The 25,873-nt window shown below is 45.8% G+C and overlaps 6 protein-coding genes across 6 annotated transcripts; 4 read left to right on the plus strand and 2 right to left on the minus strand.

The window, feature by feature from the left end:
* Positions 1 to 6,739: 6,739 nt before the first annotated feature.
* On the plus strand, positions 6,740 to 8,296 carry N7471_010417 (uncharacterized protein; the record flags this gene model as incomplete). The annotated part of the gene is made up of 4 exons (XM_057283136.1): positions 6,740 to 7,234; positions 7,301 to 7,510; positions 7,646 to 8,026; positions 8,075 to 8,296. The coding sequence occupies 4 exons, from the start codon at positions 6,740 to 6,742 to the stop codon at positions 8,294 to 8,296; spliced, it is 1,308 nt and encodes a 435-aa protein (XP_057132115.1).
* A 393-nt stretch (positions 8,297 to 8,689) lies between these two features.
* N7471_010418 (uncharacterized protein) lies at positions 8,690 to 9,777 on the plus strand (the record flags this gene model as incomplete). The annotated part of the gene is made up of 3 exons (XM_057283137.1): positions 8,690 to 8,831; positions 8,888 to 9,438; positions 9,652 to 9,777. 3 exons carry the CDS (start codon positions 8,690 to 8,692, stop codon positions 9,775 to 9,777), a joined length of 819 nt encoding a protein of 272 aa, XP_057132116.1.
* A 3,819-nt stretch (positions 9,778 to 13,596) lies between these two features.
* On the minus strand, positions 13,597 to 14,109 carry N7471_010419 (uncharacterized protein; the record flags this gene model as incomplete). The annotated part of the gene is made up of 1 exon (XM_057283138.1): positions 13,597 to 14,109. One exon carries the CDS (start codon positions 14,107 to 14,109, stop codon positions 13,597 to 13,599), a length of 513 nt encoding a protein of 170 aa, XP_057132117.1.
* Positions 14,110 to 19,870: 5,761 nt separating this feature from the next.
* On the plus strand, positions 19,871 to 20,293 carry N7471_010420 (uncharacterized protein; the record flags this gene model as incomplete). Its single annotated transcript, XM_057283139.1, has 1 exon — positions 19,871 to 20,293. The coding sequence occupies one exon, from the start codon at positions 19,871 to 19,873 to the stop codon at positions 20,291 to 20,293; it is 423 nt and encodes a 140-aa protein (XP_057132118.1).
* A 3,829-nt stretch (positions 20,294 to 24,122) lies between these two features.
* Positions 24,123 to 24,383, minus strand: N7471_010421 (uncharacterized protein; the record flags this gene model as incomplete). Its single annotated transcript, XM_057283140.1, has 1 exon — positions 24,123 to 24,383. The coding sequence occupies one exon, from the start codon at positions 24,381 to 24,383 to the stop codon at positions 24,123 to 24,125; it is 261 nt and encodes an 86-aa protein (XP_057132119.1).
* A 793-nt stretch (positions 24,384 to 25,176) lies between these two features.
* On the plus strand, positions 25,177 to 25,605 carry N7471_010422 (uncharacterized protein; the record flags this gene model as incomplete). The annotated part of the gene is made up of 1 exon (XM_057283141.1): positions 25,177 to 25,605. One exon carries the CDS (start codon positions 25,177 to 25,179, stop codon positions 25,603 to 25,605), a length of 429 nt encoding a protein of 142 aa, XP_057132120.1.
* Positions 25,606 to 25,873: the final 268 nt, after the last annotated feature.

A 25,873-nucleotide genomic window follows, 5' to 3' on the forward strand; every position in this document is an offset into this window, starting at 1 on the left:
ATCACAGCTCACTGTCGATGTAGAACCAGGGTTGAAGAGTCATATGTGGCGATGGTTAGTTTCTGGAAGAGCTTCACTGTCAACGAAGAAGAGGTCGGGGCACGCGTCCCAGTCTCTCAGACGCGTCGCGTCTAAATAGAGTTGAACCATAAAATTGGATTGAACCCTTATGACCTCTGGATATTCTGCCATATAACATAACGGAAGAAGGAAGGCATAGCCATAGAATAGAACAGGTAATATGATAGTATGTGGGCAGTAAAAAGCCAATGACGTAAATATATATATACGTATGCGCAGAGGGATGGAAGCAACTTAGAAAGGATTAGACATGTACTTTGCAATAGCAGAGTTAGTTGATAGGACGGGAGAGCAACATAAAATATATAATTATCAAGCGACACAGTACGGCAACAACACAACGTAGGACTACATAACGGAAGCGGATTGCCCTAATTAACGTGTATCTAAGCTTACATTCTCTTTGTAGTAAAGTCTGCTATATCCAGGACCAGGAGCTATTCTCTTATTGCCCAATTACCGGTGACGATGTATCGCCGACGATAATATCATTTGCCGATATCGTATCGACAGTTTAAGAAAATGTCGATGTCGATTGCCGATACGATATCGGCAGACTTCGAAGTTGACGGTGCCGATTGACGATATGGGAAAACAGTGCCGATATCGTATCGTTAACAGCTCTAGATCGAATTGTCCAATTACCCTAAACTGCGCATTTGCATCTGCGACTCGCCACTTTAATCGTTGCTACTTATTTATTACTAATCTAAACCCAGGCTCCTTAGCTGTGGCGAAGTCTGAGCGGGTTACGTGAGTCACATTATAAATAAACCTATTTCCCAAGCCGACTCCGTCTCTTGACAGTATTTCCTGCTAACCGACAATATTCAAGCTCCGTCAAACCCACCCCATCTCTGGTTTTCCGCAAACGCTATGCCGCCCCCGGAAGGATTTATACAGATCAATGATCTTCTTCCGCATCTATCTTTGCTTGGTCAACTTTTCAAATTCGATAGCGACAATGGTCAATCAATGTTTCTCGGAGAAATTCCAGATGCAACTTCCGCCGAGAATCCCGAGATGTGTCTGAAGAAAATATCGCAAGATAGAATATTATGTCAAATAATTTTTATCGCCCTAGACGAAGGTGCAAAGATATATATGGTGGCAGGGAAGTTGGCAGGGCAGAAACGCTATCATGAACTTACATTCGAATGGATAGACGTTCGACCTTCATGCGAGGTTACTTGCGAGTGGCACGATAGATTTGGATGGGTCCCTGTCGACGGGCTTGATGAGAACTATAAAGAGCAAGGTGGATGGATGATGAACCCAGCCGTCTTTGCGGGAGAAAATCCCTTTGTTTTGATTCCGCGACTTGAAAAGGAAACGGATGGTGCGATTTTTGTGCAAGCTATGTCGGAGGGCAACTGCGAATCTTCTTGATCTTCTGTCTCGTTGCGCTCGGCAAAGGACCCTCAATGCATACGATCGGTCGATTTGGCCTAAAAATCATACAGGCTTGATCAAGAATCTATTGATATACTGTAATTTATAACTGTATGGGAATACTGCCAAGAAAAAGGTCAGAGGTAATGTAAATATAATGGGTATAGCGTGTTTCAAAAGAGGGTTAGAGAAAGAAGCTCTGTGTGTTGGTGGTGAAACTGATTTCCATCCATCCTGTATGAAGTATCGGATCAGTCGTTTTCTTGGCCTTAGCTTGGCAAAACCAATCTCTCGCTATCAATTAGGGCGAGGGATGGTCCTATTCTCCGTAGCTGTCAACGTATTTCCTGTATATACTACTTCCAACTGGAGCATCATTATGCTTGCCACCTTGTTTAACTTTTCTTACGGTATCTTCGTGAGATTATCCCATCGACACCAGGGTGTATGTGCAATCAATGTTAAGTAAGACTACACTGAACGTAAACGACAATTACCCTCAACCCACCACTACGCGATTGTCACATATAATATCGTCTCTGAGAAGACGTGCCAAAAGACGCAACTATATAATAATATTAGCAGTATATGCACTATACGTAGCTTCCAATTTGATCGCAAACTACCTTCAAACTTGCCTATATTTCACTATGCAAAACTTTTGCATAGTGACATACTCCGAGTATGTCAACAAAAGAGGGTTGCAATTTTACTAGTGCGCCCAAGGAATATTCAGCACCCCTATCTGCCTGATGATCATAAGGCTCTCAACGACCTTACTAAGCTCATCCCCTATTTATTCTCCACTTTCTATAGTATATAAAAAACACTATCAAGTACTCAATTGGCTACGCCCGTAACCGTGCCAAGCCCACCAACACACTACCCGTGATTGGTTGGCTTGGCACGGTTAATATGTAGAAATGGAAGAGAGTCTTAGAGTAGTACGCTCATTGCAGCTAGCAGCCTCTTCCATCTGCGGTATAGATAGTTCCCCACTGCGAAGCATGTATAAGCTCATGCCTTGAAGGGGACGAAGGCTTCCAAAGTGGGGGGGGGGGGTATCGAGGTGTCAGGTGTATCAAATTACAGGCTCATACACCCACTAAATATCCAGATTACTCTACGTATGAAACAATACAGGGCCCACTGATAGGGATACTCCGGAATAATTCCTGATATAAACTAGTCTATCTTGGCAATTAGGGTTTGAGAAAGAATCGAAGAGTGTAAGTGGTGACACCAGTTTCGGGAAGTATTGTACCAATACGCCGCCAGCCCAGGCAAATCCCACCCATTCCGCCCGCTACTCACACGGGAGAGGGCGTTCATCCGTGGTACCATCACCGCTCAGTGGGAGCAGGAATGGAGAACATCTAGTAAAGGCGGTCATCTGCGGAAGATCGACGATACTCTACCAGCGACGCACACCAGGAAGCTGAACGGAAGCCTACCCAGGGGCCGGGCGTACCTGCTGACGCAGCTGCGCACGGGCCACAATTGGCTGTCCACCTACCGCAAGAAGATTGGCTATGGCGACGACGACCACTGCGAATGCAGCGCGCAAGAAACAGTTACTCATGTCCTTGTAGACTGTTCAAGACTGACGGAATTGCGGAGGAAGCTAAGAAGAGAAGTGGGAGACGCGCTCAATAGCGTGTCGAGTCTGCTGGGAGGCTCAAAACAAGGTGAGAAGGTAAACCAGACACCGTATCGCGAGCCAGGACGGTCCAGGCCGTGCTGGACTTTGCGGAGGCGTCACAACGGTTTCGCAGTCGCGCGCCACGAGGGCAGGCTAACAATGTGAACGGCAATTAGGCCACGGCAGGCCTTGACGAGGCTCTAAGTTCGGTTTTAGGAAGTGGATCACTCTACATGTACGTAAAGGGATATAGTTGAGGTAGCCTGCATATCGCTTTTCATTGCGAGGGTTCAGGGTAAATGAAACACACACACACACACACATACTGTACCAATGATTCACTACGAGTTTGGTCCCGGTGATGCACGGGATTCAATCATGGTTGGTACAAATGATTGTAGTAATTTGTTTTCAGAAATCCAGTGATATTCCCTAGTTAAAGATCTGCAACGCCTGTGGAGCAAGACCGACATAAGCACTCCTGATTATTCTCCCCAAAATAATGTGTTCCATAAAAGACTGTAATCTCATCTCCTACGAAGATATCTTTCATTGCCACGATGCGTGCTCTTGACTTCTCAGTTCGCACAATTTCAGAGTTTGCCTCGCAGTCATGGTTTACGAATCGGGCAGGCCCTAGAAATATCGCATCTGCTCCAAACCAAGAGGATTGAAGGATACTGAAGTCTTTACCCGAGGTTTCTAGCTGTATCTCTTCTTTCTTTGTCAGAGGCACACAGACCCCGTTGAGGAATTGGATAGTTTTCCCCCTCCGAAATGAGCGCGTTGCAAAAACGCCAGCCTCCCAGTCTATGCCAGATAGATGTTCGGACTCGGCAATTCTGAAAGGACATTTGGGATCATAGATTCGAAGATAGCTCCGAAGCTGTCTGCTGAACCACTTTGATTGTGAATTTGACCTCTCGTTGGACATTCTATATTTCTCCAAGTAAGGCATTTGTAAAATTTTATGCTGAGCTTCCTTGATATTGAACGATTTGTCATCACTGAGGCCACTGAGGACTTTAGACACATCTTCTTTATTGACGTGCCGAAGTGGGCAATACTTTGCGGAACTCTTGCGTGTGATTCCCGGAAAAGTCACTTCTGGAAGTTTCATTCCATCGATAACTAGGTCTATCACAGCATCATCCATTTCCGCTAGCAACGCCGGAGTGAGGTGCTCGGCCTTGCTTTGGGCAGTACAACAATGCCGGTTAGTCACTTTCATTGGAACAATGGTATATCTAGAGAGTGAGAGCCTCAGGGGAGACTTCGGGTGTAGTATGTCAAGGTTGAAGAGGCTTTAATCACACTGAATTGGATGGAAATTCCATTTTTGAGATTTCCCAACTTAAACCATCTGGCCCACCATCTTAAGAGATGAATAAATGTTCTATTAAAAAAGGTATTACTAGCACGGCTTCCAATGGGAAGCAGCAAATGCCCCCGGGGGCTTTTTTGGGGGGGTTGTTAATTTCAGCACAGGATTTATCTAAAAATGACAAAACCACGATGGTTTAACAATCTGCGCGGACATGATGACAAACAGTAATATGCGCTTTTGTATGGTATGCTTCGTACATAATTTTGAGATTTCCTTCAGGGCCAGGAGCTGAAGCTTAATTTGATTGTCAAACAACGTCCATTTGTTCGTCTGAGGACTCCATCAAAACTAAATGCTAATTCTCAACCATGCCACGGGCTAGGAGAGCCAATTTCGTTGGATAAAGGCACCTTTTTGCGTTTCTCTTCCCACCAATCGCAAGTAACCATGACCGACTCGTAAATTTTGTCGAAAACTTATAGCTACATTGCAGCCAGAATATTCGTTCGGAGAGCCACTCCGGCTTTCATATCAATTTAGTCCGTCATACTCGCTTGACGGGACTGATCCAATTACTATTCAGTCGCCCTTCCGACACGTTTCCCTCTTACCGCAAGCACTGCTTGAAAAGCGAGAGACAGCGAGTTGGTACACAGCGTATGAATTTAGGTACATATATCGACGATTTTTGTTGCCTTCCACGTCGAAATTATGAAAACCATTTACAAACCATAATTATACAGTATTAGACTTGAGATTCTAGAACGCGTTTAGATTGACTGCGATAGATTGAAATTTTTCTCACGACCTTCACGAGACCAGAAACCTTAAATATTTAGATAAATGTGGCCCGATTGCGCCTACGAATTAGGTAGTGCACAGTCACAGCCGAAGTTGTTGTCAAGCATAGGGCTAAGAGTGGACCAAATAGAGAATTGGAGATGGAAGCGGCAAGGCTTACGAATGACGTTTAATGTTTAGTTAGTTCTTCAGAGTGCCTGTGACTAATCGGGATCGCAATAGTTAAAGAGTTGGAATGCCATATTTATGCTCTTGGAAGCCATTCTCGTGGGCTTCATGTCGTCCAATCCATGTTCGGGCCACCCAGGGGATGCCTTTGGACTTTCGGCGAATATCCAGGCTTATTTTATTCACCCTTGAAAGGTCCCTTCAGGTCAAAGGCCACCAGTGTTACGAACTTCTGCTTGTACCCGGTCGATTGCCTTGGCAAACATCAGGAGGGCTTGCTCTGTTGTTCGTGCCGGGCGCCCTCCGATTTGAGTATCCGGTAGAAGACCGTAATATTCCCTTAAGAAGGACAGCCGCCGGGCCGATGTTTTCCTGGTTTAGTAATTTACAAGCGCTACATCGAGCTGTTAGACTGCTGGATACATGTTGCTATCTATCAAGTGCTGCCTTCGAGCACTGTTCAGTACTCACGTACCCTGGCTAGACCTCGCCAAAATCCGTCCAAGTCCGCCCATGGGCGGACTTGGATCGGACCCACTTTGGACTGGGCGATAGGTGTCCGCCCATGGACTACCCAAAGTGTCCAAAAGTGTCCAAAACCGCCCAAAAATGCATAAATCTGCCGCATAACCTGATGATTCAGCAGAATAAAAAACGGTTATTTAAACTAGTCATAGTCACTACAATCCTTTTGCCGTAGCAGTTGTTCTTCGGTCATTTAGATTTGTTGAAATTCTCAAGTATTTTGGTTCACTTTATACGGAACAATGATCTTCTCTCTTATTTGCGACTATTTGGTATGTATACAGTCTTCTGTGACTTGAAGCTATTTTAGTGAGAGAAATATATATCTCGTGGGTGCACCTCATATTTCATTCATTCCTAGTTCCTACCATTATTGGGTGATTGCAGGTTCTAGTCAAATACCCAAGAAAAACAGCCTACACATCTAATTCATTAATCAAATTAGTTATATATACCATTACTATCAATAAGAGGTTGAAAATATCATTTGTGGAGAGTAAAGACTAGAAAGCATGAGATAGCAGTAACTTAATGAGATGCCCAAACTGTCCTTTATAAATTTTCCGGGTATTTGGGCGGACTCTGGACAGTCCAAAGTCCGCCCACGCTAAATATGCATGTCTCCCACCACCATATCCAATCGCAATTCATAGAAGTTGGAGGCCATAGCGTTCATGCGCGATGTATCAGATTTTATTTCTTTAGGTAGACAGACGGTCATAACCGGCAAAATCACCCAAATCTATGAGATTCAGGGAGTCTTTTCTTTCTTTTCCCCCATAAAAACCCCATACTCTTGGATCATGTCTCAAGACACCGACCTCGCCTCGTCGTCTTTCCACGGTAGCTACGGTCTAGACCTCTTTCCGTCTGACCTAGAGTCCAGTCAGCAAACCATTGAATCAACACCAGCCTCCGAACTATTACATCCTATGATCTCCTCCTCCCTTGAGCGATTTGGAAACGACTGGATTGTTTACTCCGAAATGAGCAAAGAGAATTTTATTTTCTGGTGGCTTCAAACTATCCACGGAAATGAGCTTCGTGAAAGGAATAAGAGCTTCTGGGATCGATCCCGAAGTCATTCAGAGGCATGGAATAGCTTTAAGCAGGTAGCTCATACTGTGACTGGGGACCCAAAGATAGTATGCCAAAAATGCGGTCAGCTTCTTGATCATCCAAGCCGCAAGTTGAATGGAACTACCCCAATGGCAAGGCATCTCAGAGGAGAGAAGTGCCAGAGACTTAGCAATCGGGTTGCCGGAAATAGCTCTCTTCAAGAACTTTTTGCCCGCCAGGTAAGGAATACACTGGAAGGCAAAAGGTAGATTGCCTCGATATTGATGTCTATCGTTTATGAACAGGCGCGCGATTATCCAGCCCACGAGAAACGCGAGTCTTTTACAAAAGAACTATGGCAGCAAGATATCCTCACAGCTATTACTGGTCTACGACTCCCTTTCCTGATCATCGAAAACCCATTATTCCAGAGGTTACTTCAGCGAGCCCAGTCGTCCCCTTTGCCTCTTGAGTTCCCTTCGGCAAAAACAATACAGTGCCAGCTTCGAGATACAGTTCAGGAAAGACACCAATGTGTACTCAAGAAGCTACCCGCCGAGGCCAAAATGTCTATTGCACTAGACTGCAGGACCTCTCCTTTTCAACAAGCATTTATGGCTATCACTGGCTACTTTATTGATGATAAATAGAAATACCGTGAGCTTCTCCTCGAGTTTGAACCACTTCATGGATCCCACACTGGCGTTAATCTTGGTACCGTTCTTTTTGAGGTTCTTCAGCGATATCAATTGGTTGAACGAGTGTTGGCTGTGACAACAGATAACGCTTCGAATAACCAAACGTTAGTAGGAAGAGTGCATGAGCAATTGGAGTCGCTTAATATCAGCACTACAACACCGATTATCCGAGTTCCATGTATTGCTCATGTTATTCAACTGAGTCTCAAGAGCCTTCTCGGTTATATGAAGCTTGAACCAGTGAATGAGGCTACACAGAGAGAATGGTCTGAAAACCAGTCCCAATCCCTCCGTGCTAGTCAAAGGAAGGGTATAATTTCTACCCTTAGCAAGGTTAGAATCCAATCCTCTCGCAAAAGTTAACACTAACTAATTTTACAGGTTCGGGGCCTAGCGGTTTTTATTAACGCTAGCCCTCAGCGTCGTGATACATTTCGAAGTCTCCAGATTGAAGGCTCAAAGCTTTTGCCAATCCAAGATGTCAAAACCCGCTGGAACTCTACTTTCCTGATGCTTCGACGCGCAAAGAGACTACAGCTAGTGTTTAACAAATACTGCTCTGAGAATCAGTATGCGCAGTTCACGTTAGATCGGGACGAATGACGACAAATCGACTACCTACTGTGTTTGACCCAACCTTTTTTCCAATTTACCACTATTCTCTGCCAAACCAAAGAGGTGACTATCCATATCGTCTTCGAGATCTATCACTCTCTTTTTGGGCATCTTGAAAAATCGATACACCAACTTCAACAAAAGAGGGTCCCTTGGAAGCAATCAATGCTTTTTGCAATTCTGGCGGGAAAGGAAAAGCTTGCAGCTTATTATGGTAGCACGACTAAAGCCCATGGTGATCTTTACGCGATTGGTACAATACTTGCACCACAGCACAAATTGCAGTTCTTTTCGCGTGATGAATGGGCAGAGAATAAGTTCGCATCGCGTGAGAGATATCGACAAAGTCTTAAAGACTATGTTCGACCCTATCACGAGCGAATGTCCAATAACCAAGCATTCTCAAATAGCCAGGCATCATTGGATCAGGGTTCACAGCTCGCAACACTCATCGCGCAGGTCGGTTCGAACCGAAAGCCACTACCTCGCCACAATAACGAGGTTGAGAATTACCTTGAGAGTGGTAAGTCTTTACCCGGTTTGATTCTAAAGTGAATGTAGCTAAACTGAATTATCTAGGCACTACTTCAATTGATCCATGTTCCTTCTGGAAAGGCCATCAGCACGAATTTCCGATGCTCGCAAGCGTTGCACGAGATGTTCTATCTATCCCTGCAACAGGTGCGGGCGTTGAGCGATTGTTTAATTCTGCTCGGGATATCTGTCACTATCGTCGAGGATCACTGAAGCCTACAACGATACGGGATCTGGTAATGTATATGTGTGCAACTAAGTTTGACCTCGGGGAGGAAGAACTAGAAACCTTTAGGCAATCCTTCTCGAGGGAAGAGAGAGAAACGGCGGATGAAGAGAAGGATGCCCAGCATCCACAAGAAAGCCTTGATCCTATCAGCGATGACGAGGAGGATCCACGGATTGAATCTAGGGAAGTTGAAATCAATGCATATGTGGCTACTGGGCTTAATTCTGGCCGGGAGCAGTTGGATCTTTTACAGGGTTCTTCTAGCGAGGGAGAAGAGGTTTTAGGAATTACCAGAGGATCGGGTGATGATGATGATGGTGAGCATCCTTTACCAAGGGATCACTCCCTAAAGCGCTCATCAGGGAGAGTATGTAGACCTTCTAAACGTTTGAGGGGATATGATGTATATTAAGAAACAAGTTCCACAATCTAGAACACACAAAGGAATACGCTCACAAATACAATGGCAGCTACAAGGATTTATCTACAGGCGTAAACTAGATACCGTTAAATACAGCAAATTTTACATAACTCTATGCACATTACAATGTCCCCACTTTTGACCCATTGGACTGTCCAGGACGTCCAGGTGGGCGGACGGGGGCCCCTCGGCCCGCCCACTGGACACCAAAAGGTGTCCAAACCCGCCCATGGACCGGTTTGGACATGTCCATCGATGGGTCAATTGGACTTTGGCGAGGTCTAACCCTGGCTGGCTGCTGGGCTGACCGCTTATAGTCAACTTTCCAGACAGAGGCAGGAAATCCTTTTTGGTAGCTTTCTTCGCAGATATCGATTTTATCGTTTGATCTACCGTGGTGGTAAACCGGGTCGCCCGTATGTACTTTGAGCTTGTCTATATGGACTCATGTCACTGAAGCTCTCCAGGGCTAGATTTGGGAGAGGCATAAACCTCTCAACAAGTCTGTAATAAGATCACATAGGTCCCCAAGGCTGTGCTCATATTCATGATACTTTTAGCCTCGGATTCAATTACGGTCCTATGATCAGCCAAAGAAATTTCCAGTGCGGGTAAATCTAGCTTTTGGCATCCTCCATGAATATATACAACCCCAGCTCGTCACGTACTTTCCGGTCGTGCCGCTCTCGGAGCATCGCAATTTCTGATCACCACTGGAGTGCGAGTGTTGTGGATATCATTACGACTGAAATTATAACCAATATATATCTCGATTTTCACAGCGTGAGATATTGCCAGCCATTGTGCTGATGGATTTCCCAAAATCCAGTCTTCGCCAGAGGAAAATCCGAGGCAGCTTTCAGTCAAACCAGGGCCTCAAGGAGCCCCACTTACGTGGTAGCAAACCAAATCTCGGTGCGAAGAGCCTGGGTACAAAAGGCCACCGAGACAAACCTCTGCCCCTTATACCAGGTGTTGCAGACCCTGTGAAATTACTTCATTCTAACGAAGAGAATGGTGATCTGCACGGTGCTTTTATAGATGGAATCGAGCTGCAAGATCTGCGTCAACAAAACCAGGCATGTACCGAAGCACCTTTGGAAGACGACAGTGAGAATGAGTCCGACCGTTGGCCACTGCTCTCAAATCCAAGCAGATGTAAAATTAAAAGTCACCGTATCTTATCTCGGTACCGCGAAAGCTCAATGCGAACGTGCTACCACCGAGTAAGGGCTCTAATTATAGAGAAGTCTCAGCACATAGCAAGCATTTCACACAACCTCCCATCATCCTGCATGCTGTGGCGTGTCAAAAACATGTTTCTGAGATATAATCGGATTGTCCACCCGCCAATATCGAGGTACATCGGCGAGCAGGAGTTTTGGATATTGCTCGAGAGGTTTTTCGGCCTTGTACCGCTTCCGCCACTATTTTTACAACATCTCCCAGCATCTGATGAGATTTTATATGCTAAAAGCTATCTAAGATCAAAGCCAACCCCAGTGGAGCATGGCAATAGGAGAGATGACGGAAGGGACTTGGTTAAAGTTTGCACAAGGTTGACGGAATTGGTCTTTCGTAATAGTGATAGCAAAAAGATTTTCCTTGGGGTGGATCCAGCGGCCCATTCTCAGATAGCGGATACATCTTGGGAAACCTTCCAGGGTTTCGGGCTCGTCCATCGATTTTGCAGCGAGTTAGGGCTACGGCAACTGGATTTCGATAATTTTGAGTCTCAAGAAGCGTGGCTTCAGGTAAAGTCTGCCTTTTCTAAACAAAAGGAAACAAAGCTACGGTACTAACGTCATTTAAGACACAAAGTATTCCTTTCCGAAAGGGCCGGTGTATGTTGCAGGTTTGGGGGTCTTTACGTTACTTGCTGTTAATAGGAAGACAACCTGATCCGGCTCAGATAATGAGAGGCGGGCTGCGCCAGATATACCAAGCACTTTTGACATCTGATGTCAAGGCCCCCGGACCCCAACACATACATTTAGTCCATTTTCAGACAAATCTGCCACGCGTGGGCGAGCAATGTGCGTAAGTGGTGTGGCCTTGGACTGTTACATGGGCTGTTATTTAACGGCGTGCGTTGTCGTCACTCGCGTCCCCACCGAGTTTTCACCGAGGATGCTGATCTATAGTCCATGACTTTTACACTTTTGGCGTATTCCAGTCTCCGGCTTCCGCCTGCAGTCCCTATTTGACGGAAAATATCTTACGAATCATACCCACATACCACAGTTTGATGATCTCTCACCCCAAAGCCACCCTTTTGAGGATTCTATCGCCTGCAGTGTATGGGCGTGTAGGCCTTCTGCTCGAGGCTATGCCCGGAGTAGTAATATTCTTCAACTGTGCCTCGATTGGCAATCGTTCGCCTGTGCTCTTTGTCGCAGTAGCCTAGTTCCCAATTGGAATGCCCTGAGTCGGCCGCCTTGAACTATATTACTATCAGGGGTGTAAATAGAGCAACGTGTGGTTCTTAAATCTTGACAACGCGGGCATAACTAGGCAAGCCTGAAAATCAATTAGCTACGAACAGAATTCAACGAAATCTCTATGGTGTGCCCACATTCGAGTGAGGGGACTGGCGTTAAAAGAGTGGACGTATATACGCTCTGAAGCACGGGGTAAATGAAATCCATCCACCATCCACTGTACATATGGAAACAAAGAACTGGGCAGTAACAGGAGGATTGTTCAACCTACCATCTACGAACAATTACGTACACTATTGGCAGCAAGCCGTGTTAACAGCCAAGAATGTTTATGGGCCAATAGCAATTATGCTCTCATAGGCCCTAAAGCCGTCGTCAACGATGACCAATCTGAATATCTTTTGAAAGCAATCAATTTCCTAAATAATCCGATTCTTCTCCGCGCACATCTGCCAGAACAACTGCACTTCGCCAATATGCCCAATAATTTCATGTCATCGTACAGAAACTTTGCGCGAAAATATGGAACCAACCATAGGTGTACCATTTTTACACGTTTTCAAAGCCGGCCGAGCCAAATAGACAATTCTTCGCCTCATTAAATTGCCCATGCCTCCAGCGTCAGCAGCTTATTCAATACCGTGGGATCATAGTTCTACTGTAGTTCTTCAACACAACATCCAAGCATCAAATTCTGAAGGCTCCACTGCCACAGCCGTTCGTTGTAAATGCCTGACTTTATTGAGGGTTGAGGGTACTGCTACGTTGGTCAAAGTGTGTCATTGCTATGATATATTTAGAAGGGAAGAGCTTTCCACTGCAAATTCTCTAGTTCTTGAAGCTTTTTCCCCACAATAAAATCGATGCCGCGACATCAACGTTTAAATGGAATTTCTTTAAACTGTTCCTTATTTTTTTCGTCACTTTCTCAATTGTTTAATAGGCTATCGGTTAAGCCAATGTCTTACAGTAGAGTTCGAAAACAGTTTACCCCCCAGACACTCACGCTTTGCTTCTCGGGCCGTACCCGAAACAACACTAATCTATATTAGGTAACGGTGTAAAATAATGGTCGCTATAAACAGCCGTGCCTAGATTTCTGGACTATCACGTTACGTATCATTACGTATTTTACAAGAAATCCCTATACACTTGCACCTTCCTACCCCTGAACACCATGACTTTTTTCTCCTTCGCACCTCTTTCTGAGGACTGCTTGAGATTTTTTCAGACCCTAGCGCCAAGGCAATAGCGAAACCGCCTATTCTGGATTCGGCTAGCTAGTGGAGTATCCCTGTATTTCTGTGTGATACTGTAAAATATTTGACAATACTAATACCCCACGACCTCCGTAATCATGTGTTCTAATAATCCTAGACTGCTCATGCCCCTAGAAAAAGCTCTCAATACTATGATCGTGTTCAGGGGCCGCAGGATAGCCGTAGGCCTCACGAAATTTAGGATGTGCTCCCAGGACGGCAAAAGCATTACTTTGTGAGGCTTGGCAATTATAAACATTGTTCATTCCTGCAAGGCAAAATCAAAATAATAATAATGTATTTACACAAAACATCTTAGAGTTGAGCTTGTTCGTGGGACCAAATCAACGTAGTAAAAGCCTCAAAACAACACGCATAAGTATTCCGCTCAAATAAGGTTGAACCTAATTCCGAGCGTCCTGTACTGAAGGATCATAATTCAAGAATATCGCATCGTCGAAATTTTCTCCAAGATATGGAATTAAGATCAATGGTCGTTCGCCTCTGACGGGAGGTCCATTCACCCATCCACCTTGCTTTCGGTACTTCTCGTCCAGGCTATCAATGAGAATCACTTCCAGATCCTCATTATACTCCCACTGCACATCACGTGGAAGCTGTTCCTCTACAAGTTCGATTTTATAATAGAGGTTCTTCTCGGCCACCATGAAAATCTCGGAGCCTTCATCCAGGGCAACCCAAATTCTTTTTGGTAGATTCTTATCCAGCCCTATTTTCATCAAAAGCTCTTGCGCCTGCTTTTGTTCAAGGCAGGTATCGGTGAAGATCTGACTAGATATTCCACCGAGGCAGACCGGTGTACACGTATTAAGGAAATTGTAAATCTTGAAAATTTGACCGGGCTGAGAGAGGTATAGAAGGTGATCGTGGATGTGCGTGTCTCCTGATGGTGTCATTTCCGAAGTTTTTTTAACTTTAGCGGTTAAAACTGATATTTTTGGCAGGAGTTTCAATGAGCTATGGGAAAGTGTGCGATATTGGCGGGCAGGAAAATGGTTTTCGTTTTCTTTGGAGACAGCATGAGGCGGGGGGTGTACCATATTTAAGAAGGATTCCACGTGACCTTGAGTAGCTGGTACGCGGTAAGGCCACATCAGCTGGCCATGGCCGGGAATTAAGTGCGCCCCGGCGGGGCGTATCGATTTGTCAGGTAAACTACGTTTCCATTCCATTGCGAGAGCATGATCTACAAACTAGCTAGGTTTGGACTAGGCTGTTTCATCACATCCTTGGCATTAGGGTTCGAGAGAGTTATTCTGGGTAACATGGAAGCCAATTTCGATTTTAGCTGTAAGCGACCAGCACAGCCTTCGTCCTGTACGAGGTAGATGAAGTCGAAGGCAGCAAAGGAAAATGCAAGACAGCGTAGGCGGAAATCAAGCCAGATCGCCCAATCTCCTCCACCTATTCTAGGCCCTTTACTAGAACATTCTACAGAGCTATCTACAGAGCTATACGGTAATTTACAAAATCTCATAAGACGATGAAACCCAATTACGTTCCACAGCACGATACAGGAAAACAGGGTTTGTTTGGAAGTAACCGAATACGGACTCTCGTTGTTTCGGGTACGGCCCGAGAAACAAAGTATGTCTGTCCGGGGGTAAACCGTTTTCGAATTCTACTGTATTGCAATGCCTCTTATGTATGCGCGAATGTTATGAACGGTTATTCGTACAAAGCAATAAAAGTAAGCACTAATTACATTTGCGGGTTACCAAGCAGTCGGCTATTTCATGTGTAGGAGCTGCTTGGCCTGTTGAAGGTTCTGTAACTTTTAGAAGACGCCCTTTCATAATGAAGCCACAGGAAAATGTCTTACGCCCAATTAAATCCACTTCCCACCAAAGAAGTTCAAGATACTGTAAAACAGAACACTATTTCTTCCTTTTCAAGAGCAAAGATATTATAATATTACTCTGTATTGTACTGGCCTTGGCGCCCATGCTTGTCAATAAGGATCAAATATGGGAGTTAATATAAAAGTTGAATGATACAGTACTTCTGGAAATCGGTGTCACCACCTACACTCTTGATTGTTTCTCGAACCCTAATGCCAAGACCCACTATACTACAGACACTAGTCAAAAGTATCTTCCCACTCCATTTTTCGGCTACCCCCATCAAATATATATATCTACTTTGTACAGCTCTGCACAACCATATAATACGCTAATTAAGTTCAGTAAAATATATATTACTAATTGATAACCGCACAATTGATTTTTCGCTTAATATTTTGTATAATACCCCTTCGCCTTGCGTACCGCTGCCAAACGTCTCCCCATGCTTAATATTAATCTATCAATCTTCACCTGCGGAATCGCCTCCCAGGCCTTGACTAGGCACTCTTTGAAATAATGCCAATCAGATAGGCTTCTTCCCATTTCAATAAGCTCTGGAAAGAGCCTAAAAAGCATCAATTTTAACCACCGCCATACCGGTTCAATTGGGTTTAAATCAGGTGAGTGTGGAGGCCAATCCTCAACGTGAATCCCGTGCGTTTCGAACCACTCCTGTGTCTCCTTTGCTGTATGAATTCTTGCGTTATCTTGCTAAAAGGTAGTATAGGGGGTATAGAAAGGGACCAGACCTTTTTCGAGGGCTAATATATATGACTTTGCAGTATAACCTCTCCCAGAAGGTGAATCTTTATCCCGCTCCATAATCACTAACGGTGTACGACCTCCAACCCAGATTCCACCCCAAACCATTTGCGAAATATCTTTCACATGGGTCTTAATATTCATTAGATCACGGCGAAAGCCCTCCGGCTGAAAACGGAAGCACCATTGTGGTCCAACATTCGAGGTTCGTTGCACCGAACACTCGTCTGAAAAGATCCACCTTTGAAAGCTTTCGCGCTGCCATTTTTTTGCATATCGAAGACGTTTCTTAGCAAGGGCCCTTCCAATTGGTATCTTCCTTTTTGTCAGATATTTTGAGAGGCCAAATCGCCTAAAGATTCGCCGTATAGTTGAGTTTGATGGGTGTTCGGGTACCGTCGAACTTAGCTGTTTATAGGTCCAAAATGGGTGCCGGCGGGCCTGAAGATAGAGGTAATGGTAAGATCGACGGCTTAGGATTGGGGGACGGCCTTTTCGGGGGAGGGATTCGATAGATTGGTGCTCTTCGAAGCGTTTAAGTGTATTGTAAATAGTCCTACGGCTGCAACTAAAATCATTAGCTAGTTTTGACTGCGAAATCCCATTCTTATGGCCAAATACAATAGCTGACCTTTGTACCGGGCTTAATTCAGCCAATTTCGTAGGCCTAGGGCCTAATTGCATTTGAATTCGACGACTAGGGGAGGTGTAGGAAGAAAAATAAAATGGTGGGTGGTTGTTAGGGTGATAGTAGTGGGGCAAAGTGGGAAGATACTTTTGAACCCCTATGTACATTTAAGAATAACCCCGGAATAGCAATATTCCTATGTACTGATACCTGTACACTAATTTACCACAATTAATACATGACCTCATGTCTCGTCACTGTATGGACACCCAGTGGTAGCTAAAATTTCCATAAAATGTGAACAACAAACACGAGCCAGAAATAGATCTCGAGAATCTGGCAAGATGTCATTTCCCATGTCCATGTGACAATCTGGGGACCTAGGCTACTCGGTACCAGAAAGTACAAACTGCGACCTACAGTACCTCCAGCTTGGTTACTTGCTGACTACTCGTGACCCTCCCTATTCATCACCATTCTCAGCCTGCAGCCTGTCAGGCACAGTTTTATCTTACATGACGCTTCGTGACACCCGTGGACCTTCCTGGCAGCTGACCAAGGAAAATGCAGAAAGTGTTCTACTTCGGAATATCGCCCACAACCAACGAGCGAGGCCAGACTATTCTACAAAGGTAGTTCCCCAGGTATGAACTTCTTGGGCACTACGCTATGTAGGGGCCAAAGGAGAGGAGGGAGAGAGTTGATTCCTAACGGAAGAAGCGAGCTTCCAACTAATCGGGTCGTCGAACCCAGCCACCTGGCGGTGTCAGGGTTCCCGGGCCTAATTACAACCCGGGCCTAATTACAAATTTTTCATTTCCACATTCTTCAACAATTCACTACACCCCCAATTCTTTATATTATGGATTCAGATTCAGAAGATCGTATTACCAATGCCTTATTAGCATACCATGCTAGTACCAAAAAAAACGTTTCAGCCATCGCTAAGCAATTCAACATTTCGCACGGCGTCTTGAGAGGCCGCATCAACGGTCGCCAGCCTCGAAACAAGCGCACCGCGGCCAATAAAGCACTACACACAGAGCAAGAGAAGGCCTTAGTTCTATGGATCGATACCTTAGACCAGGCCTATTCTCCGTCGTCAGCGGCACAAATTCAGCATGCTGCATTGCAAATTATCCGACGTCATGACCCCGCGCGGACACTCGGAAAGAATTGGGCCTACGATTTTATCGCTCGTCTACCACCACGCTTTGAACATCTTAATCAAAAACCAATGGAGAAAGCACGGTTTCAGGCCGCAGATCCTGGTTATGTTGTCACTTGGTACGATCGTCTACAAATTACGCTTAAAAACTACAACATTAGCCCGAGAAATCTATACAATTTCGACGAAACCGGGTTTCGAATTGGCGAAGGGAAGGCTCAAAAGGTTGTTTCAGCCCGGGGCAATTCATATAATAGTACCGGTGGTCAAGCCGAATCGCTTACCGGTATTGAATGTGTCTCAGCTACGGGTTGGGTTATGCCGCCATGGTTTTTAGTGAAGGGACAATTCCATATGGAAAGTTGGTTTATCGACACCAATTTACCAGACAACTACACGATTTGTCCAACCCCAAATGGCTGGACTGATGAAATCATTAGTTTTGCATGGCTCCAGGTATTCGATGAATTTACATCATTGCGTACAGTAGATTTCGAAAACGGCTTCCCCTCGAAACACTCACGATTTGTTTCTCGGCCCGTACCCGGAACCACGCTAATCCATATAGGGCTCACTCAAAATTAACCCCTGTTTAGCTGTATCGTAGTATATAACGTATTGAGATTATGTGTCAAATGAGTCATTGTTAATTACCGTACACACCAATAGAATATTCTGGAGAGGCAATCGCCATGGCAACGGCGATCTGGCGATCTGGTCTTATCCATGCCCACTCGCTTTCTTACCTTTTCAACATAGCTGGTGTCGTCGACATCAAGATACATCACCAAGACCCCATAGAGCACTAACCTTGGTAGGCTAAGCTGGTTCTTATTATGCTTCCTATGGTAATCGTTCCCTATCGCAACTTTCGTTCGTCATTGGGCTTCTTGCGAAAACTGGCATCTCCCACTCATACTGACAGACCTCCAGAGCTTTGATCGTGCATAGATATGAACGGCAGCCCCTACCATGATGGATACACCTCTCAGCCCCAAGAATACGAAACATGGGAACAGGATTCACAATATTCACCCCCTACCCCGGGATACTTCCGAAGTCCATCTGCTACATCTTCCAACTCCAGCAGATAGAGCTGATATAGTGTCGATTTGAATATTTTTTTGCTTGATCTCATCCTGCTGCTCATGCCTCAGACTGAAAGTGCACGACGTCCAATGTCAATGTTCATTGCTCCTGTCTGGTTGAGAACGGTTCAAAATCATTTGCGCCAGGGGCTAGGTGTAGCTGCTGAATGTCTTGGCGCTTGTTAAGTCACGTAAACCGACTAGAATTATTTTTTAATATTCAAAACAAGAAAACGAATGCAACCATATGTACAGGAATGGCTAATGTGACGGATATGAAAGGGCCTGCAACAATGATGGAATCGTCTTAGCGCATCACTTTTTTGATGTTGGTCATTACGGTAATGCTTGAAACGATCAGCAACAAATTGCGGAAGATATCGAGTCAAGGGGTTATTCGTATTCACTCGAAAAATGCGTTGGAGTATTGAGGATGTAGTACCGTAGTATTCCACCAGCAATATTTGTTGCTGATTTATTGATTGGATATGACAATCTCGGGTCGTTCATGTTGTGTGGGCTCATTGTTGTGGTTGTTTCTACCATCGGCGGCTGCTGTCGATGGCTGAATACCTCGATCAGCAATAATTCCCCACCATGCATCTAGGCCTCCCTTCTGACCTGGTCTGTTTTACATCTGAACCCTGAGCGGTATAGTCGTTCTCGAAATCGGCTGCATTGGCGCAGATCAATCATTGAGCGGGCCGCATTAAATTGATGGATACGTAAAATGCCTGAGCATGGTATTATATATTGCTCGTACATTACACAATGAATACGAGAATTCAACGGAATTCCATGGAAGCTGATAGCGGGTCTCTGCAAATCATCAATCCCAATACACACTCACAGGCCCCTACCGATCTTCCCACTCTCCCAAGTGTCCCTTATTCGTAACATTCTATTGATGCCACTTCGAACCCAGTTGTGCCGGGCGCAGCCAATGGTTGCAAGAGTTTCCACTTGGACAGAAACGAACGACCCCTTGTGGTAGTTGCGTGGCTTAAACGATCGGACAAGCGCCAATCAGGGTCCACTTTTACTCTTAGCCTCACTTTGATGCCTACCCCTCCTTGAGGGGCGTAAGCTCCATTTTTGTCTATCATCCTTCGCGACATCTTACTTTGTACATTTGATATCATTAATACCGTGGAAGGCTTGTTAACCATGGATCCACTTTCGGGTGCAGCAAGTGTTATCGCAGTTATCCAGTTAACCGGAGTTATCTTACAAATATGTGGAAAATATCTCAATAACGTCAAGAGCGCGAAGCACGATATTCAGCGTTTCCAAGAGAAGGTCGCCGCCCTTTCACAAGTCCTTCACTCGCTCGATGAGCTGATCCGTGGATCTGATGGCAACAAACTTACTGCTACGCAAGACCTGGTCGACAATATCGCCAAATGCTCCTCAGCACTTACAAATTTGAAAGAGAGAATCAATCCGGAAACGACGCAAAAGCAGATGAGGAAATGGGGCCTTCGAGCCTTAAAATGGCCACTGGCACGGTCGGAGGTAGATTTTGCTATCATGGAGCTCGAGTCGTACAAAACAACATTTGCTTTGTCCTTGCAGGTTGATCAAACGTAGGCTCCGGACCGAAATCCGATCTCTTGATTATTGATATCAAAGGCCAACTCTGACGCTGACTCAGGAGATTGACCAACTCGATACACAAAAAGATGGACCTTAGCAGATTACAGATTGCAAAACAAGCAGCATTCGACTCCTACGGCAACCAACATAGTCACGTTGGGTTGAATCAGTGGCCTTCTCGCCCGACGGCCGCCTATTAGCGTCCGGCTCTTGGGATGAGACAGTGCGGCTCTGGGACCCAGCGACGGGCGCGCTCACTCAGACCCTCGAAGGCCATTCAGGTGGGGTTCGATCAGTGGCCTTCTCGCCCGACGGCTGCCTGCTAGCGTCCGGCTCTGGGGATAAGACAGTGCGGCTCTGGGACCCAGCGACGGGCGCGCTCACTCAGACCCTCGAAGGCCATTCAGGTGGGGTTGGATCAGTGGCCTTCTCGCCCGACGGTCGCCTGCTAGCGTCCGGCTCTTGGGATAAGACAGTGCGGCTCTGGGACCCAGCGACGGGCGCGCTCACCCAGACCCTCGAAGGCCATTCAGGTGGGGTTGGATCAGTGGCCTTCTCGCCCGACGGCCGCCTGCTAGCGTCCGGCTCTGCGGATAAGACAGTGCGGCTCTGGGACCCAGCGACGGGCGCGCTCACCCAGACCCTCGAAGGCCATTCAGGGTGGGTTGATTCAGTGGCCTTCTCGCCCGACGGCTGCCTGCTAGCGTCCGGCTCTAGGGATAAGACAGTGCGGCTCTGGGACCCAGCGACGGGCGCGCTCATCCAGACCCTCGAAGGCCATTCAGATTCGGTTGATTCAGTGGCCTTCTCCTCTACGCCCCATCCATCTCACGCGGCTCCAAGCATCTCTATTGAGCACGGCCAGTGGATAGCATTGAATGGTAAAAGGGTTCTGTGGCTTCCTATCGAGTCTCGACCTACTCGTTTCAAGATAAACGGTAATGTACTTGCCCTAGGACATGCATCAGGGCGGGTTTCCTTTATTGGATTTTGTATCTAACACTCAATCATTCTTGTTTTTTTCTCTTTCCTCTATTTTCTAATCCTTTATAAAAGAAGGGCCTGGGAGAAGGGGATACTTTATACGGCTCTATCCGGCTTGCGGAATATCCCATAACAATTCTAGTAGTACCTAATAGAGTCGCTAATTCATCTGAATAGCTAGCTTTTGCCACAGAGGCTGCTTAGTGAAGAAATCGCTACGTAATGGAACCACAGAGGACTTCTGAGATCCAAAACGCTCATTACGGGTCACGTGGCTTACGTTGTTGGTCTATGTGGCACCGTACTGGTCCGCACGGGCGGCCAAAGGCAGTTTATGATAATGAGAAGGGTTTGAATGTAGGATCGATCGCTTCATGTTACTGTATGGTGTCCTCCGAAGGAGGATTTCAATCATCTAAATTCTCAACACTAAGCCCTGCGTGCCGAAAATGGCCCCTAGCACTGTTTTTCTTTGCCCCAACCTGATTGATACACCGTTCGAGAAAGGAGGCGAATTCTCGGTCTGGATCTTCTGCGTAGTAGCACCAATTGCGTCGTATAAAGCCTTTGAGTTCAGCAAAAAACTCTTCAATCGGGTTTAGGTCTGGCGAGTACGGAGGCAAATACACCAGTTTAACTCCCGCATTAGCACACATCTGCGAAATCCGCTCGGAGTGGTGAAACGATGCATTATCCATGACCAGAACAGACTTCGGCTCTGGCCATCTCCCGCAATGACGAAGGAGCTCATCAACGAAGTCTTCGAACACAGCGGCATCCGTCGAGCCGCGAAAGACTCGACTCATCAAAATACCATCTTGGGCATACGCAGGCAAAATTTGATAGCGCTCGTCACGGTGGAACTGAGACACTTGCCGAGGTGCTACACCGAGTGGTGACCAACCTGTTCGTCGGAACCCAACGCGCTTATCGCATCCAGATTCATCAACATAAACAAGATGGTACGACTCAAAACCAGAGAGGTTATGAAGATATATTTCTCGTAGCTCGGCGTTCTGCTCTTTCGCACTCTGCCGAGCAGTCTTTTTAGACCACCCTTTGGATACGAGAGCCCTCCTAATGCTAGAGGTTGACGCTAGCATCTGGAATTCATCCCATAGAAAGATAACCATCTCTTCGAGGTACAAGCCTGGTTTTTCCAGCAGATGGTCACAGAGCGCTTCTAACATGTGTGGTGTTATGCTTCGTCTCCGACCGATACGAGTTGAGGGGGCATGAACTTGTCCAAACAGTCGCAGGTTTCTGCGAGTATTTTTGATAGTCTTTTCGCTACACTCAGCTGCGTCAGCCATTTGAGACGTTGTTAGTGAATCACTTTGTATCATATCACGAATAAAACATAGCGTTGACATAGGTAGATTCGGTGCCATATTGTGCATATGATTCCACTGAAAAGGTGGTGCTGCAAAACGATGGAATGTTAGGCATAGAGGGGCAGTGTATAGCTGTTTCATGTAATATACAATATAATATGTAATGAAACGGTTCTGAATTTATAGCCATTCTATTCTTAGGACATAATTAGTTTCGCTTTAGCCGAATACAGATTAGGGTACTTTCGGGTACAGGCCGAGAAACAATGCGCCAGTGTCCACAGGGGAATCCGTTTTCGAAATCTACTGTATTAAAAAGGGGGAATATCGTCTTCTTTTAATGGATAATCATGGTTCACATTTGACCTATGATTTCATTGAATTTTGTTGGACAAAACGCATTATTCCTTACTGCTTTATTCCACATACAACACATGGTTGCCAACCTCTCGATGATACACCGTTCTCAGTCTTGAAGCATTACTATAAACAATACAACAACGAGACTACTTTTTGGGGTGGTGATGCGAAACACAAAGCCAATTTCTTCGCGGGTATTCATGATGTGCGCACACGATCATTAACTGAGCGGACAATTCGACACGGGTTTCGAGAAACTGGGATTTGGCCAGTTGATTCAAACAAAGGCCTTGAAAAATTAAACTTAGTGGACAACGATCTCCCCGACATGCCAGGGTTTATAGTTCATGATATTATGTCTGGAACTACACCACCCCCACTATCAAGTTCACTACCAAATTCACCACCTACGACCGTTCAAAATCTCCGAAAAGCGAGCACTAAGGTCGTGAAGCATATACAAAACGATGCTACAATATCTCCGAAGGTGCGGGATAGCCTTGCTCGGATTCTAGCAGGTGGACTCGCTCTTGCCGAGGTCGGTGCTCAATTCGCGGAGGACAATGTGCGTATTCTCCGGCGGAAGAAGCAGGCCAATTCTGCTAAAACAAAGCGTAGGCTTCCTGAACTAGGCCCTCGTTTAGTAAAGGACTGTAAAAAGCATATATCCGACCGCGCCGACCGAGAAAGGCTGCAAATGTTCAACCGGTCCAAAAAAGCATGGCGGGAAGCAGCTATTTTGAAAGCAATTGAGGACGGCGACATTGAAAATTCAGGAGAAATTCAGGTCGAAGCAGGTGCAGAAATGGCCCGGGAATGGATAGATGACCTTTATTACATTGATTTAGAAGGCGAAGCTATTTGAATTCAATGAATTCATGGTTGGAATTGAAGAATTTGTAATTAGGCCCGGGTTGTAATTAGGCCCGGGAACCCTGACACCGCCAGGTGGCTGGGTTCGACGACCCGATTATATGATGAGCCTGTGTTTATTACCTGTCATAGACAGCTGCTACTTCGTTGCCCCCACGTCGTGCCCTACGTCTAACATTCCTATAACATATCTTTTTTGATAATCAACTGACCATCACACTATTAATGCAACGGGAATTGGCCCCGAATCTAGCTAAGTCTATACTTGAGCGTCAAAGCACGTGATGGAAGGGGCTATAGATGAAGCGAGCGCCCGTCAAATCTATGGTGTCTCTCTCGTCTCCGCTTTCTACGGAAACGGCTGCTGGACAGCTTGGTGCATGCTTGTGGCATGAACCATTGTTGACAAGCTCTTCACTGTCGAGCAAGACACTGCTGACAAAGGTTCCAACATATGTGGGCTTAGCATCAACCTCGTGGGCTCCTTTGCGTACCCGTTCATCGCGGCTATCGACTTGCTCTTGCACATGCATCATTTCTTCAACAATGGTGCCGTTCAAGGCGACGACGTTGCTCCGATCGATGCGTCTTTAGTGGTTCTCCGCGAAGGCATAGTCTTCGGATTTTTCTTGCTGCTCGCTTGTGCTTTCAGCACAAGAAAATTGAAACACAAAAATCCCGGCTTGGTCGTATACATCAGTGGTTTCCGTGTGCTCTTGTTTCTGATTATCAACAGAGTCTTCGACTTGGGTTATTGTCAATTCGAGTGGCAATCGTACATCGATGGCTGGGTCATGATGCCCTATCATCGAGTTTTCGACAAGCCACAGAGCAAATTAGCCGCGAAGTACCCGGGTTTTGCTTGAGCATTTCGAAAACAAAATAATGGCCAAGAGGGGCCTCCCTTCTGGGCCATTGGATTATTCATCCATATGGACCTCATGGCTGAGATATTGTGCAAAGCGGGCATGATTCGTATCGACCTCTTCGTCAATTTGATCCGCGTTCCCTGGAAAATAGCACTGTTGCGCAAGCAGGGAAAATTGGCAACTTTGCAAAGACAGCTCCGAGAGCAAACTGAGTCTCATAGACACAGGACACGTAATTAGCACGCCTGGTACCAGTATGAGTGACAGAGCCATAGCAGAGACACAGTCTGATATTGAACTTAACGATATGTCTCATGGGAGAGACTTGGAAGCCCGATCGTCGCTCCAGCCAGAATATTGGTCGAATCGCTTACGGCCTCCTGACATTGCCGAACCTGAGAGACCACATCGTCCACAGACGTTGGTTTCCATGATGTTGATAAGTTGGCTCACAACCATGAAAGAACTTCAACCCACCTCTCTGTATCTGTTCATCAAGCTTACAGATAAGGTACGGGCGATCTTCATTACTGGGCCGCCAATTGATTGGACAGCCTTGGGGGTTTCAAACATTCCTCCACTCGGCACGATACTCGCAGACCCTGTGCTTAACTTCTTACTCCACTGTACTATGATGTGGCAGATGGTGCGAGCTCTGACTGATATCATTCTGACCTTTGCGATGATGATCGCTCACATGGCTTGGATGATCCCTACTACTGAAGCTAAGTTCAAAGACTTAGACCAGACAGGTGCCCTTATAACCGCTGGTGTGTTGCCACTGGTATACAGTATTGGCGCTGTTCTTTGCGAGAGGTTTGAGGTTGGGGAGAAGATGAAGGATAAATTGAAGAGAGGTAGTCGTGGACCTGAGTCGTCCGGGTAACTTTTGAGAGGCTTACTCAGCATTCATTAAATTGGCTAAAGTAACTACTGTGTAAAGGTTTCGATCACGAATGTTGTTTCGTCTGCCAACTGGCCCCTTCACAGTGTGCGTCCGGCCTTTAGATAGCTGTCCTACTACGACTCTTGCCATCCTTATGTCTCCTCTATTGAGGTCGATCGATCATTTAATTGGTAGAAAGGGCGGCTCAGGTTGGTATCAGTCAATAAAAATGTATTTGTTCAAACCGGAAATGTGAGAGGCAGTGTTT

Source organism: Penicillium samsonianum (assembly GCF_028829775.1).
Source record: "Penicillium samsonianum strain IBT 33392 chromosome Unknown utg000006l_segment0_segment0, whole genome shotgun sequence".
Classification (NCBI taxonomy): domain Eukaryota; kingdom Fungi; phylum Ascomycota; class Eurotiomycetes; order Eurotiales; family Aspergillaceae; genus Penicillium; species Penicillium samsonianum.